This window comes from Haplochromis burtoni, unplaced genomic scaffold, assembly GCF_018398535.1.
Source record: "Haplochromis burtoni strain Fernald_Lab_line unplaced genomic scaffold, NCSU_Asbu1 Contig_199, whole genome shotgun sequence".
Lineage (NCBI taxonomy): Eukaryota > Metazoa > Chordata > Actinopteri > Cichliformes > Cichlidae > Haplochromis > Haplochromis burtoni.
This window is the reverse complement of record NW_024582560.1, coordinates 841,446-856,736: the sequence shown is the minus strand read 5'-3', so window position 1 is coordinate 856,736 and position 15,291 is coordinate 841,446. Positions and strand designations below refer to the sequence as shown.

The window sequence follows — 15,291 nt, the reverse complement described above, 5'->3', positions numbered from 1 at the left end:
TAAAATCAGAACAATAGATAAAATCAGTAGTTAAATGTAAGTTTTGAAATTTAAGCTTAAAAGTGTGGATTTGGTGCTTTATTCAAATGCAGCTGAGAATAGGTGAGTCTTCAACCTGGATTTAAATAAACTGAGTGTTTCAGCTGATCTGAGGCTTTCTGGGAGTTTTTTCCAGATATAAGGAGCATAAAAGCTGAATGCAGCTGTATTGTGCAAAGATGTCCAAGAGGTGTTTTTTGATGTGAAAATGCACACACATACAGTGCAAGCAATCCTGAAGGTCACTACATTATTTCATTTGCTCCAAAAATTGAAGTATTAAAGCAAAAATTTGCAAGACTATCAGTGCTAGAAGCAGTTAATGTACAGTATATGAATTAGATAAGAAGCTTTTTTGTATTAAGCTAAGCTTAACTCATTGTTGGTATTTATCAGACAGCAAGAAAGTATTCTGTTCAGAGAAAGAGAGAAGGGTGGAGATTGGCAAAAAGCTAGAAATAGGCATGTCAATAGGGAAAATGGCAGGTGCAGATATTTCTGGCCATATGGCCAAAATATATAAGAGACAAATAAAGCAAGGGAGGGATAAAGAGACATTTAAGAGATAAGAGGAACAGAGCCAGTCAAATGAAAATTAAAGTCCCTTTCATGCCAGTTGTATGTGCAAAAAATACCACAGACCAGTTTGCAAAGTGCCTGTCTCAGTCTGAAATACCATTGTGCTGCTTTTGAGTTGGAGCTTAGTGTGAGTAAGCATCTCGTTATCTCACTTGTGCAGCCAGCTCCATTGGATTAAAACAACTGTGCACTGGCCTGGGTGCCCAGAATACACTAATGTAAAATGCAACACATCTCCAGCTGCGAATGTCTGTGTGCCTATTAACTTGTGTGCGACGGTCTCTGCAGTGCATATGTGCCTATTGGCTTTACAGGTTTTTGACTTGGAAGCTAATTAGACACCGACTAGCCTTCTACATACCCACAGAGCAAGAGCGGAAGAAAACACGTTTCAAGAAAAGAAGAGGAGGAGAGGAGACGTCTAAGAAGGCGAAACAAAAAAAAGAAGAAAAAAACACTTCTCCAGGCAGAACTGTGACGCACAAAAGGACACACCATCTCCTCTCCAATGACCTTTTATTGCTGGGGAAGGATACAGAGTTGGCAGGCCCCTGAGCCTGTGTGGAAATACAGTGTGTAACAGCAGCAGGACCATCCTCTTCTTTGCCAAGTGAAGGCAATCAATCAATAGCCTCTTTCCAAGGAAGGGATAAGTAGAAGTTGTCAATATTGAGTCCAATAGAATATATACTGCAATAAAATATATACCATATACTGCATGTGACAGAAATCAAATCAAACAGTAATGTTATTTTGCAACAAATCCCACAACACAAATAATTTGCTTTGAGAATGTACTGAGATCACAATGGAGGAAATGAGGGAAGCAAAACTGGTGGAAAACCAGTGTTTGCAGATCCTGATCCTTCTGTGGTCAGAAAGTAACTCGGAGTATAAAACAAGAACCCTCCTTAGCCTTCGTGTGTTCACAAATGCATGCAAAAGAAATGCATTCATACGTTTATATACGTTAAAGTATTTTCTTTACAGGCGTACAGCATGTATCGCAGATTTGTCTCAGCTAACATTAATTTGGGTCTGATTAATGATGAAATTCTCACGTAACAGCTGTAACACTGACACCAGATTTCCACCCTTCCGTGGAAATATCCCCCTCATCTCCAAGTTCAGTTTAAGTCATTCCACTATTCCATGACTAAAGGATTATTTTCCAATTTGATGTGTGTGTGTGTGCATGACTGTGTGTAAGTGAGCATGTTTGTAAGTAGATGTGTCAGAGGGCTATTACGGTCGGTTAGAGCCAGTCTTACTTCATGTCACATCTCCCATCTGCAGGCATTTTTACATTGGCCTGTTTGCCTCCAGCTCAGTGGGTGCACACAATGGTGCAAAAATATGAGCAGGAAGCAGGGCTGCAGGAGCTTCTGCGTCCAGTAGCCGTTTGCATTTCCTTGTCTATTTACTGAACTGGCTCGCAGTCACAGCTGTAATGTGACCATATCCAGTTGGGCGCATCTCTGTCCTGGAGCACATCCTGACCACTGCCTCAGCTTGGCTTTTGAATGATGGGATATGAAAATGAAAACAAACATCCATTCGCAAGCACCACAGCTGCCTTAAGTACTGCTATTATTTCAAAGCCACAGTTCAACATCTTGGGAAATGTGCTCTTACTACTTGCTAACTTGCCAATGGTCAGATCAAATGATTGTTGCTCCTCAGGTTTGTATGTTAATGTGATGCTGTAGCCAGTTGCTGCTGAACTTAGATTAACATGGAACCAGAAGGAAAAAGCGACCCTAACCCAACCTGCCAACTGAATGTTACATTTTTGTTTAAAGGAGCACTGCAGTCCTATATAAAATAAAAATGGCAGCTTTTAAATCCTTTTATGGTTCTGTGAATAGAAAGAATCGCTTCTCTTGCATTACTACTCTGCCCTTTGAACACCTGTTCTGGTGCTATGTAGCTGCAGTTGTGCTAGTTGGTGTGTAACCATCATACACTAAAAAACTGCTGGTCTTCAAAGTTAAGTAATCAACTCATCTAGCACTTTTTAAACCCACTTAAATTTTTTACCTTTGTGTTATGCCAGCTTAGTTTCCTTCCAAGAGCTAAGCTAGTTGTCTTCCCCTATTTTTATGCTATGTTAATAACCTGCTGGCTTTTCATCAGATAGACAAGAGAAAGATTTCTACTTTATTTTACCATCAGAAAGAAAGCAAATTATATCAATTTTGTTTGTGATGCGAAACAATACTATTGTACTCGCTGTCAGAATCAGTGTTAATAAGAGTCTTTCTACCCCAAGGGGAAATTAGAGGCAGAACCAAGGCTTCTGTCTCTGTGTGTTTAAGCATACGTGTGCCTAAGTATGGGTTGACCGTGAAGCACGGGGGTGTAACAAGTGCAAAATGTTCCATTTTACTTCATCCACTTAAATATTGAAATTCAGCTCATTCACGTGCTATGCAACAGGAAGCTGTTATTACTCAAAACCAAGCTTTGCAAACCTTCACCTTGTGTAAACGAACAGCAACTGCAGCGTGTACGTGTATTAGGAGAGGGAGACGTGGGTTTTCCTTGTCATTTCATGTGTGTCACTGTGCTGACATGAATTGGGGCAATCAGCTATCCTATTTCCAGTCTGCACCCTCACCCTTGCCTGTGGCATCGCATGGCCTAATCAGTAAGCTGCAGCAGAAACTAACACAGGCTCACAGTCAAAATGATCGAGTTTATGTATGTATGTGTATATATGAGAGTTTAGTATGGAGACCTGAATAGACCTGCACATTAAGCAATGCATTACTGACAGAACCCATGCAAATATTCCACCCAAAGCCATAGAAGCAATCAGGAGCACAGGACTGAAGGCATCTCAGCATACTGCTGAAGTAACAGTATATATAATTATGCATGTACCAATCAAAACATCGGTACATGCATAATTATATATACTGTTATGAGTCAGCATTAATTCCAATCATCTCTCTCTCTCAAGAGAAAACAAGCAACAAAAAATTAGAATTATTTTCTGACTGTCTTATGTTTGTGGTTTATATTTGCTTTCTTCTTTTAATAGCTCTTAAGGAATGCAACAAGAAAACCTTTGTACATCAAACGCTGCCATGTGTTTGCTACGTGAAAGGCCTGTGGTGACCAAAAATAAAATACCTGTGACACCACCTCTGACACATCCATAAATACTGTGTTTATAATATGCTATTATTGTGCATTCATTTCATCACATAAAATATAAAACCCTACCTTTTTTTTTCTTTTTGGACAATTCACAAGAATATGTGACTGGAAGTGCCAGTAAATGTGTGAAGAAAGGTTTCTCACTATTAGATGTAGATCACATTACAGAAAGGCATCAGTTTGTGCAGTTGCAGTTCAAAAAACCTTCACATGTTTCGGCACACAAATCCTGCCACATTCAGTCGACCTTGACATTATCAGAATAGCAAATTAAACCCAAAGCCATGGAAACAAAGTATTGTATAGCTAAATATATTTTGGCTCTCGTTAATTTGATTTAATGTGTGTGTGTCTCAAAATATCTTCAGTAAAGTATTTCTTTTCTGCTTTGCTTTCAATTCTGCGATATGTTATACTTGGATACATCTAAACATTTGACTTCAAACACAGGAAAAAAGTATCTGATCTAATCCTTCGCATGTCTGTCATAGCTTTTTTTTTCTTTAATCAAATGAATAATTCTGAGACAGGAACAGTACACATACAAAAGGCAGACTGATGTCTCGGTTGAAGCAAGTTGATACTAAAGTCAGGGTCAATGGAGAGCAATTCCAGATAAGTATTAAAAGCATGGAAGGTTTGTGACATGGAAACCTGAAGCACAGCAAGTGTTCATGTTTGCTATTTTGGGCATAAATAATGTTTGTCTTTGCACAGTAACTCAGTCACCAAAAAATACAAAGAATTGTTTTTTTTAAGCATTTTGAAATGATCACAAATAGGATGTTTTCATATGTTACAGGAAATCCTATTTCATTCTTTAATGAACGTATACACACCTTGTAAGGCTTTTTGGTGCATTAACAGTGCATGCAGAAGTAGATAGGACACTGCACTCCAACCCAACAGAGTAGAAATCACTTATCACATTGTCCTGTTTTCTCGCCATCCAGCAGGGCCCACTGCCAAAACAGATCTCAGCAGCTGGCATTTGTGGGCTCTCTCCACTTCACAACAACTGTAGAACCTTAACACAAATACGGCCACAGCAGTTTGTTTCTGGGCTAATGATCAAGGGAAAGATGGATTACAGTACAAAATCATGCCCCAGCAGTGCACGGACTGACACTCTCACTGTGCAGAGTCACACATAAAGCTACATCGTACACTCTGTCACATACATGGGGATAAATGCACTCCTTAAAAAAAGTTCCTCCTCTCCTTCCTGTCATACCTGTGGGTGGAGCGACAACAAGACATTTATAATGTTACACAGAGGAGCTCGCGCTGTGTCACAATTGTATTGCTTTGGTTAGTGCCATCATGGAGGTCCTTGAGAAAACTGTCAGTGTAAACAAAACAATTCTATATAAGATGGCTGTATGGTTTAACCAAACAGTGTTTGTGCATTTTATAATACTAGGAAAATGTTTTGTATATTTGAACTGGGTCTATAGTTACTACAGAAGATTTGGCAAACATTTCTAGTTTCCTTCTATTGGATTTTTTAGCGAATGCTGTAAACCAGACATGTAAAAAATGATGGTAATGCAAGATGAATTCATTTTTGTTTTTTGAGTGAGAGGCATATTTGTATCCATCCACTAAATATAAAGCCAGTACATGGTTAGCCTAGCTTGGTATTAAGACAATGGAACGCAAACAGCAACATTTTTTCTTTGATGGTTGGTTTTAACTCATAGATTTAGAACTAATCTAGCTGTAGGTGCGAATGTGAGCCATTGTCTGTCTCTCTGTGCCAGACAGCTGGTGGGATGGATGCATGGATGCATGGATATTTTGACTATGGCTTAGATATAATTGTCCGACTTAGATGTCTAAACTTATCCACACACATTTGTTTAGCTCTTAAATGTCTTAAGTGGGATTATTTTGCTATAATTTCCTTATAAGTTTAAACCTCTGAATGTATTCAGCATTGCTGCTCCTTAGACTGTATATCAAAGATGGATGTAGCTTGTGTTCCTAAAAGGTAAAGCTAATGTGAAAATGCCTTAAACCTGATTCTTTCTTGTGGCCAGCAGGGGGCGACTACACAGTTTCCAAACAGGAGTTCAGCAGTTTAATAATTTATGGCAAAAACCGCCCTTCAACTCCCGCTGTCTTTGACTTCATTAAGAGTTGGTTTTTTTTTAAATAATAGCTATATGGTCTCAGATGCTAGTTTCAATTCTTACTGAATATAGCATGATGTTTAGTTTGTAAACCATGATCCCCTTTAGAGATGGTTTATAAATCATTACTGTATGAGTGTGCAGTGTCCCTCCATTTCTCACTCAGATCCACCACTTTCTTGTCACATCTGGTTTCAACATCAGCAAATGTCTGTCTTTTAATAAAAAAAAGTTTGTGTTGTTCATTTTTCACAGTGATCAAGATCTTCTGTGCCCAAAACATATTTTTCCTATAAACGTTATCAATGAGTTTTATTTTTATGATATCAATGCAGTGAAACAGCTATGGGCCAATAGCTGTAGACAGTAGGTGAAGGTCTTTTTTGGAGGAAAATACTTTTGTGCTCCTTCACTGAGCTACAAATCCAGTTAGAGCTCTGTTTCTGTCAAGCAAGCCGTCAACATCTTTAGTTCTGGTATCCAGCTTTCCTCAGTACATCCATAAAATAACCATAATAAAGCATCTTAGAGGAATATTCAGTGAAAAATGTACCAATAAAAAAGACAAACTGATCTGGAGAAAAAAAACTACAACTACAGTCACAAAAACACACTTTTCCTACTCAGTGTTAACAATATCATCAGCAAAGCACAAACTGTAAGCCACGTTTTCCGTCTTTATTTCAACTGGTGTTACTATAGTGCAGGTCGCAGTTCACAGGTAACCTGGGGGTAGGTTACTTTTAGCTTAAGATTCTATCTTTGCCTTGTCTTGACTTTTTTTTTTTACTTTTAAACTTTAAAATTTCGAAAAGCTGATTTTAAACTGATGTGAAGATCAGTCAGAAATATCTCTGTGAAAACATATTCAGAGTTTTTCTGAGATATGTTGTTTTTGAGTTTTTTTAATGCTAACTTTGCACATAAAGTAACAAAATATGTGGTCATATATTTGCATACATAGTCTATGTATTACCCAAGAACTGGAGACCTCCACTATGGCGACTACAGTGTGTGTAACAACACCTGGAAGCCCACTAAAAATGATAGAAACACATTCCTTGTTCCATTCATTAACAGATCCGAGCCTGATAAACGGACCCAGTTTCATGAGACTTCTCAGACAGTCGTGGAAGTTGAAAGGAGGCACTGTGGGAATCCATGGCGAGAGGGGTGGGATTTTTGTTTTAAACAGTATGTGAAGTTTTTAAATTCCCATTGTCATGGCCACTCCTGGTGCTCGCAGCGCGGCCTGTCTCAATGCTTTCTTCCTCGTCGTCCATCTCGAGCTGCTCGTCTTTCTTCTTGATGTAGCGCTCATAGAGCACCATGATGACACCCATCACCCAGGCCGACACGGTGCCAGCAGCGAAGATGACAAAGCCGATGACAACAAAGAAAAGGTAGTCCCAGGAGCCGAGTGTCTGATGACATAACGTCCGTAGCTGGATGCCCACCTCCCCCAGGCGACGGCCCTGAGTATCAGCAGGTGAACCGCACACCGTCTGGCCCTCATCTGTCACACAAAAGTACACCAAGGAGGAACGGTGAGGATTAATCATGGGACAAAGTAACATATCAGCATTTTTCTATTGTTAGAACTCAATCCTTTTTTTTCTTCTTTCTTTCATAATATCAAAGAAACCACAGACAGTTCACAGCTGTCCTAGAGTGGCACCGCTCGAGCGATGTTGTTACTGTTAAGTGACATTTTTAAGACACAAGGCAAGTGAAAGTTCATCAGATCTTTTTCTATAAAAATATTGTTTTCTTTATGATTATTAATTTAACTTTTTATTAAAACATCATAAGGTGGTTAACTCTCTAAAGCCTGAACCATTAATTTTTTTTTGTTTGTTTGTTTTAAACTGGAGAATTTATTACACCTTCTAACAAATTTTAAAAAGTATAATAGTATAATATAAGTTTCAATTTGTATCGCTTTTGATACATCTGGCATTTTTTGTGCAATTCATTGCTCACAGTTCATCTTAAACAAACCACACTGATGACATAGATGTCTGGAAAACACATGTATTAAATATGAGACACTTGGTGTCAGAGGGTTAAAGCTGGTTTAAAATCAAGATTTCTCTATAGGACTAATTACAGCAGAGCTGTTCAAGCTCCTCAGCCTCAGCATCACATGGTCTCCTTCTGTTTTACTTCCAGGCGACTTATCCTCGCTGACTGTAAACAAACACCTCACAACTTTTATCGTAATAGCTTGAACCATCAACAAATAAACAAACAAAAAAAAAAAAACAGGTAAAAATGATCAATAAATCAGTGGTTCAACTTTCTAACAGATCGTACAAGTTCAGAAAAAAAAACCTTCACCAAATAAAAAAAGCAAAAAATGTACAAAATAGTAGAAAATGTGACAGGACACATATAACTCCTGTTATCCCCTCCACTGTACTATATCATTCATCCCTCCGATCTCTTCCAATTATCTTTAACAGAGTCGCAGGGAGGCTGGACCCTATCCCAGCTGCCATAGGGTGAGAGGCGGGTTCCCCCCAGGACAGGTCGCCAGTCTGTCACAGAGCTCTTTCTCTCTCACACGTTCTTCATCCAGTACTTTTACTTATGTACAGCCGATGTGTGTAAAACCTTTGCATCTAATTAGCATATGATCTATGAGATCCTTTGCTGTGAGAGTTGTAACATAATGCAAAGTACGATATCATACATATGGCATTAAAGAGAGCAGCCTTTTGAATAATTCAAGCATGTTTGTACTTGTTTTCCTCAACATTTGTAAATGGCAGCATCCTGAGACGAGGATATCCAAAACTCATTCACATTCATACTTCTAAATAAATAAATAACCAAAAGGCAGCAAATTGCATCATAATAATGTTGCTGTTTCTTTCAGAAAACTACAAAAGCTTTAAGAGCTTCCTGCGCTTCACAGTCTGCTGTTGATGCAGCATTATGTTAACAAAAAAGAAAAAATCATGGATGAAATATTCAAATTCCTTTTCCCTGCACAGGATTAGTGAGTGACTTGAGCCTTTGTGTCTGCTTGAAACCACAGATAATAAGGGTTCTCATCATCAGGGACTGGATATGACTTCACTACAGTACTGAGACCTTGCTGAAATCCACATATTCTAACAAAATATTGAGTTCATTCGCTTTCAGAAAACTGCATGAACTATAATTTTAAAGCCCTCTGAATGAAAATTAAACACACCACATTATAGGTGTTGAGCCCTGCAGCAGCTCATCAGAGAGGCCTTTTTTTTAAGATAACAATCCTGAAAGCTGGTTGAGTCTTTTGTTATTGTGAGCAAAAAAGTGCAACACAGCAGAGTGTGGCATCTCCACACGGCCACTGTTTTTAATTGGCTTCTGTTTTTTCAGAGCTTTTGTGCTAGGAGAAATTCCCACTGGGAGAGATGAAAAGACTTGGAAGTTTCTGCACAGGGAACAGTTTCCTGTAGCCCCATTTTCATACCAGCATGCTTAAAATACCCTGATTCTTTTTGCTGTGAGATGCATGCCATGGAATTGTAACATTCACATAACCCTAACAAACAGAGGAAAACCGAGACATGACCATCAGAGAATAACTGTAAACTTACTGCACAACACTTACATAAACATCTCATTAATATTGAACAGAGTGATCTCGTCGCACAAACCGCTGATAAATAACAAAACGTTCATAAATCTTTTTTTTTACCATGAAAAATGACAATGAAAACATTTACTCATGTATTACCCTATAATTTTGTAGCTTTATGTCGTATGTAGTTGGTCACCCAGCTGCCAATAGTTTGCTGTATTGGACAAATTGATAAGAATTCAAATAGACTGAGAATGATGAATGTGATCTTGCCCTTGACCTTAAGCACAGTTTGGGTGAAGATCCATTAGGTGGTCATCGTGTGCAAATTCAGATCATTGTAGCAGAGATCATTGGTCTTTCAGCAAGGTAAGCTTTGACTTTATGAACATTTTACTGTATTCTGTGTTATTTCAGCTGACAATTTTAGATGACAATAAACAATAATAATAATAATGACCGTCAAAACATTTTATATACAGTACTGTGAAAAAGTCCCTCATTTATTTCTGTTTTAATAGAAAAGTAGGAAATAAGTACAGCTTACATTTATGGTATGTTTACACTTATACAGGAATATTAGGCATAAGTAAAGTTTGTCTGAGCCAATCCATGACCATCACATTTAACTTTACAATATTTTGGTATACAGACGAGTTCATGGTCGACGCAGTGACTGAAGGTTGCCCTGGTCATCACCCCTCCACCACCGGGCTTTACAGCTTTTGTACTGATATGCTGTTTTGGTCCAAACATGGCACTGTGAATTATCGCCAGATATCGCCATTGTTGCAGAAGTCTTGTAGTTTGTTCGGATGCAGCTTTTTAACCTAAGCTGTCCTGACATGTTCTTTGTAGAGATAATAAACTTTCTCCTGGCAACCTTTCCAAACTGTTTGTCAAATTGTACTGTCATGAACTTTAACATTGAACATGCTAGTTGAGGCCTTCAGAGTCCGAGATCTAGCTCCTGTTTTTTTTACAGGTTCTGTAAACATTGCACAGTTTGAACTTCAGGTAAATATGCTGCGACTTCCACTCCTGGGAACAACTGTCTTGAATGTTTTCCACTTGTGAATAATCTTTCCCGCTGTAGAATGACGGACTTCGAATGGTTTAGACATGGCTGCACAAACCTTCCCAGACTGCTGGCTGCAGCAGCAATCGCTTCTTTAAGAACTGATGATCAGTTAATTAAGTGCATTTCATTATCGGCACCTAGCTGCATTCTGCATTTTAGCTTAATTTTTGTTAAACAAATAATGACATTGTGTAATATGTCACATCCTAATCTGAGGTTATGTTTCCCAAATTTTAATACCTGCTGAGGACCAAATCATTTTTATTATGTCTTGACATGAAAAAAACCCCTAGAATTTAAATCATCTACACTTCCTTTTCCAAGTATTGGCTTTTTATGAAACTACTTTAAGAGACACATAAGATTTTGAAATATTGGGCTGATGCCAATCCTGATGTTTGAAGTAACAGTTTGGCTAATAACCAGTTTGGTTTTCTTTAATTCCCAATTTCTGCCAAAAACAAAGAAGAAAGAAAGTTGTTATTATAACAGATAACTGTACTGTTTTCTTTCAGTTCTTTATGTGTTTGTGATTAATGAAGATCAGCCACGTCCATATTCACTGATGACCTCACATGAATCAACAAGGCCATTAAATGCAGGTGTTTAGCCGGTATTGTTGCACCCTTAATTGCTCCAAGTCAACAGCATTTTTACTTGCTTATTATTAGAGTTCAGCTGAATTGTTTACTTCTTTCTGCGTCGTCGTTTAACCTGCACATTCAGTCATTTAAGCTATTCACCTATTTGTTAATCGCTTTTCTTCCATTTTTATATCAACTGTTTAGTTAATATTTTACCTAATTGTTTTCAAATGTTCACACTCAATTACTTTTAGCTGTTTAAACCTATTCCGCTTGCTCACTGGCAACACATATAAAAACAGGCTCAGGTTGGTGGGAGGTGTGATTTGACAGAGGGTGACAGGGATCATACCGTCGCTTTCAATCAAACTACTCGACAATTCCATCTCACTGAAATGTATGCTTCCCCTAATATATTATTCACTGTGCGCTGAAATCTCTGCTTTTATGCTCAGAGAAGCTCTTATGTGTCTCAAAGATTAAAAAATGAGCATGCAGCTGAAGAACACGAGGAGGCTCTGCTCCTCTAAGCTTAATAGCAGGGAAAATTCAAAGTCTGCTCTGATCCTCTCAGAAGCTTCTGCTGCTGCTCACTGTTCACACAATATGCTGCTCAAATTCCGACAGCCCTCCATGCAGACACAAATACGTACAGTGTGCATTCCCACTTAATGCACTGTGCATGCATGTGTCTGCATGAGATTTAAGTTTCCAATCTGAATCTGCAAATGGTTGTGGATGCACATGTCTGCGTGTGTGTGTTTGCATATGCAGGTGTGTGAGGGGAGGCCTGACAGCTAGGAAGGAAACCCTTATGGCTTCACCCCCTATACCCCTACAGGGACTGACATCAAAGGACAGGGCTTTCCCTCTCTCCTTCCCCCATCCACACTGCTCTATTTCTAGACGCTCTCCTTATATAACAGCTGAGAGAGTGCTAATCTAGCCAGGAAGGCGAGACAGAGGAGAATCTGTTGGTTCCTTCCTGAGGCTTTATTTCTTTCGCTCCCTCTCTCCCTGTCTCTCGCTTGGTCTCGATGCATTTCCTAAACCGAGGAGACAAGGCAGGCCATGTTGCATGAGCCAGGTGAGACCCAGGCAAGCGATAACAAGGCTTGGGAGCCGGAGCTTGCAGCTGAAAAACAACCGTCTCTAAAATGTTTTTCTACACCCCTCCCCCAGAAACCCCCTTCCCACCCCCCAGCTACACAAGTATGCTTTGTCTGTGTTTAAACGTCTCAGTGCACAAATCAGTCAGTGTGTAAAATCTGCGCCTGTGAGGGTGTGTATGTGTGTGAGTTTCTATAGTGTTTACCAAAGGCTGCGTGTAAATGTAGAGAATGTTTGTATCCATGTGTCCGCCTTCTCCCTCATTGGCAGCTGTCACTGGAAGAGACTCAACTCCAAATTAAGCTAGACAAAAGGCAACGAGAGGCAGGAAAATGGGACAGCTCTTGCAGGACTCCTTTTGGACTCAGTCTGAGCTTCACAGGGAGCATGATGAACTATAGTGTGTGTGTATGTGTGCGTATGTGTGAGAGGGAAAAGAGCAGGGGATGCCTTTTTAGTGAGCGTGGCAGTTGTGTTATAGCTGTGGTGTTAGAATTATGGCTGGCTTCTTGCTCAGTAAATCACACTATAAATAGCAGCTGCCCTTTTGCATAGTGACACATCCACACCATTATCCACGAGCATAATAACTCAAAGTAAGAACGATGATGGAACACCGGACACATTTATCAGCTTGACAGCAACAAAACAAAGGGGATCAATATTTGATGGTGGAGCCATTTATCACGCCTGCAACGCAGGAGCCTGATAGCAGATTGATTAGTCATTCGCAGATTTAAAAAACAAAACAAAAAAGAAACGCCTTGTTTCCTTCATCACTGCAGAGAGCAGAACAGAATTTATGAGTAAAGTCGCCAGAAGACAAATCAAGTGGGTCCCTGCCTACGATCTTCTTTCACCCTCTTTGTCATTTGATAGTCTGATTGCTGCCACGCTCCACTGCTGTCACCTGCGTCTCATCCCACTGAAAGATGAGAGAAGAGTGAAGTTACATCAAACTAACAGCACATTGCAGAGTTGTGGTGTACATGGATACCACATGGCATGTGTGTGTGTGTGTGTGTGTGTGTGTGTGTGTGTGTGTGTGTGTGTGTGTGTCTGTACTGAGATGCAGACATGACAGGGAGTGACATGGTGTGAGGGAAATCCAGTAGTTAAGCCTCTGCATGTATTCAGAAAGACACAGAGTCATTCTTTCCTTGAGGGAGTCAAAAGGAAGAGCTTTGCTGCCATTTTGTTCATGTTTGAACATCTTTTCTGTCTTATAAGAAGAATTTTAATTATGTAAGGTGTGAAAAAACAAAAAATCACAGTTAAAGGACTGTCACTTTGTAGGAGGACACCAATCTCGATTACCAACCAACGAGGCAAAATTGTTAACAGCTCCAGATGCACAGACTTTCAGGGCCCCTGAAACTCTAATGTATATGTGCATATGACTAAGACCCAGATAAATTAAATGAAATCAAATGACCTTCAAACTACATTCCACAGAAGATGGGACAAAAGAGGTTCAATAGCTGATTTTGAATCAGTGCCTTGTGGTTAAACTGTACAGACGTGGGGATTTCAATTCAGTGATTTCAAATAATAGCAAAAAAATTCTGCACATTAAACAGAAGTAATTCCAGCTTATAAACAATGACTTAGCCTCTAGATTCACCATAATTTTTAGCTATTAAAGTAGCCCTTTGTCTGTTTACTTCTAAAGTGCTTTTTCATATAAGTTGTTGCTTATCGACATACAACACAGCTGGATTTATGAAAGGTGCTGCGCGGGCACTTTGTTGATCTTATTAGTGGATGCTGTTCTGTTACTGAAAGAACCTCCATCGGGAGGCCAGTTTATGTAACTGAGAATTATCTAACAATTAAATGGAGTAACAATATTTGTGTATGACTGGCTCTCTGGGGCCTTTCCGCGTCTCACCAAAGCAAATGTAAGTGATGTTCTTTGTTGATAGAAAAAATAGAGTAGATAACTGACAAGACCTTGGAACTTGAAGCCCTCCAGATGGACCCACAAGGACAGGTCCTCGTTGTCGCATTCGCAGCTCCACGGGTTCCCGCTGAGCCCCACTGAGCGCAGAGCGGGCAGCGCGATCAAGGAGGTGATGTTGAAGACCGTCAGGTTGTTTCGGCTCACATCGAGTACCTGAAGGGCCGCGTTCTCCCCAAAAGCGTCCGGGTGAATTTCGGAGAGTCCCGGATTGTCCGTCATCCTCAGCATCACCAAGCTCGCCAAGGGGCCGAACGTCCTGTCCTCGATCCGGGTCAGAGTGTTGAAGGAGAGGTCCAAGTAGGCCAGCTTGCGTAGATTCCCAAAAGTGGACTCTGAGATCTCCGTCAGAGAGTTGTTGCTGCAGTCCAGGTACACCAGGTCAGAGAGGTAGTTGAGCGCGAGAGGCGGCAGCTCCGCAATACGGTTGTTAGAGATGATGAGCTGCCGCGTGGCCAGCGGAAGGTTGACCGGGAAGGTGGTCAGATGCTGCCCAGCGCACTGGACCACAAGTTGGTCGTCACACACGCACCTGTCCGGGCAGCCAGTGGAGATTACCGGGGATGAGGGGACCGCTTTCGCGAGGAGGAGCAGAACTAGAAGCCGCAGGGGTTGCGCGCTTGGCTGCGGGGCAAGACGCATGACACCGCCGAGGGCTTCATCAACCCTGTTTGGACAGAGTCGGTCGCAGTGACATTCTTCATTGATACATCATCACCGTGCGAGCCGCTTGTCCCAAGAAACGATCTCCGCCGAGGTCAAGCCCAAACGTGCCCGTGGCAACCTCTCGCGCGTAATGTCTCAGTTCATCCTGTCTGTTGGTTCTGGATCCGACGCGCATCCGCTCTGCTGGACTTGACGGTCGGCTGCCTTGGTGCTGTTTCGAATTTCATGAATTTATTGAGTGTATTCTGTTGACAGCTGTTCGCACGTCGTAAAAAAGCCGACGTCCTTTGATGCTTCTCTGCTGCTCGCAGTCAGTTGTTCCGTTACATGTTTGCCATCCTCTCGCTTTCCGAAACTGAATCCAAATAAAGGGGGCGCACTGAAAGGGAGGGGGG

General features: G+C 40.5%; 1 protein-coding gene across 1 annotated transcript; it reads right to left on the bottom strand.

The window, feature by feature from the left end:
- Positions 1 to 156: 156 nt before the first annotated feature.
- On the bottom strand, positions 157 to 15,261 carry LOC102291885 (leucine-rich repeat-containing protein 52). The gene is made up of 2 exons (XM_005935642.2): positions 14,224 to 15,261; positions 157 to 7,434 (listed from the first exon to the last, which is right to left on the bottom strand). Exons 1-2 carry the CDS (start codon positions 14,870 to 14,872, stop codon positions 7,106 to 7,108), a joined length of 978 nt encoding a protein of 325 aa, XP_005935704.1. The 5' UTR covers positions 14,873 to 15,261; the 3' UTR covers positions 157 to 7,105.
- Positions 15,262 to 15,291: the final 30 nt, after the last annotated feature.

Excerpts from the sequence above, each read along its gene's own strand:
- LOC102291885 (XM_005935642.2), bottom strand. The coding sequence starts at position 14,872 with ATGCGTCTTGCCCCGCAGCCAAGCGCGCAACCCCTGCGGCTTCTAGTT. Across the intron at positions 7,435-14,223 it reads GGAGGGCTTCAAGTTCCAAG|ATGAGGGCCAGACGGTGTGC; the intron begins GTCTTGTCAGTT and ends TTTGTGTGACAG.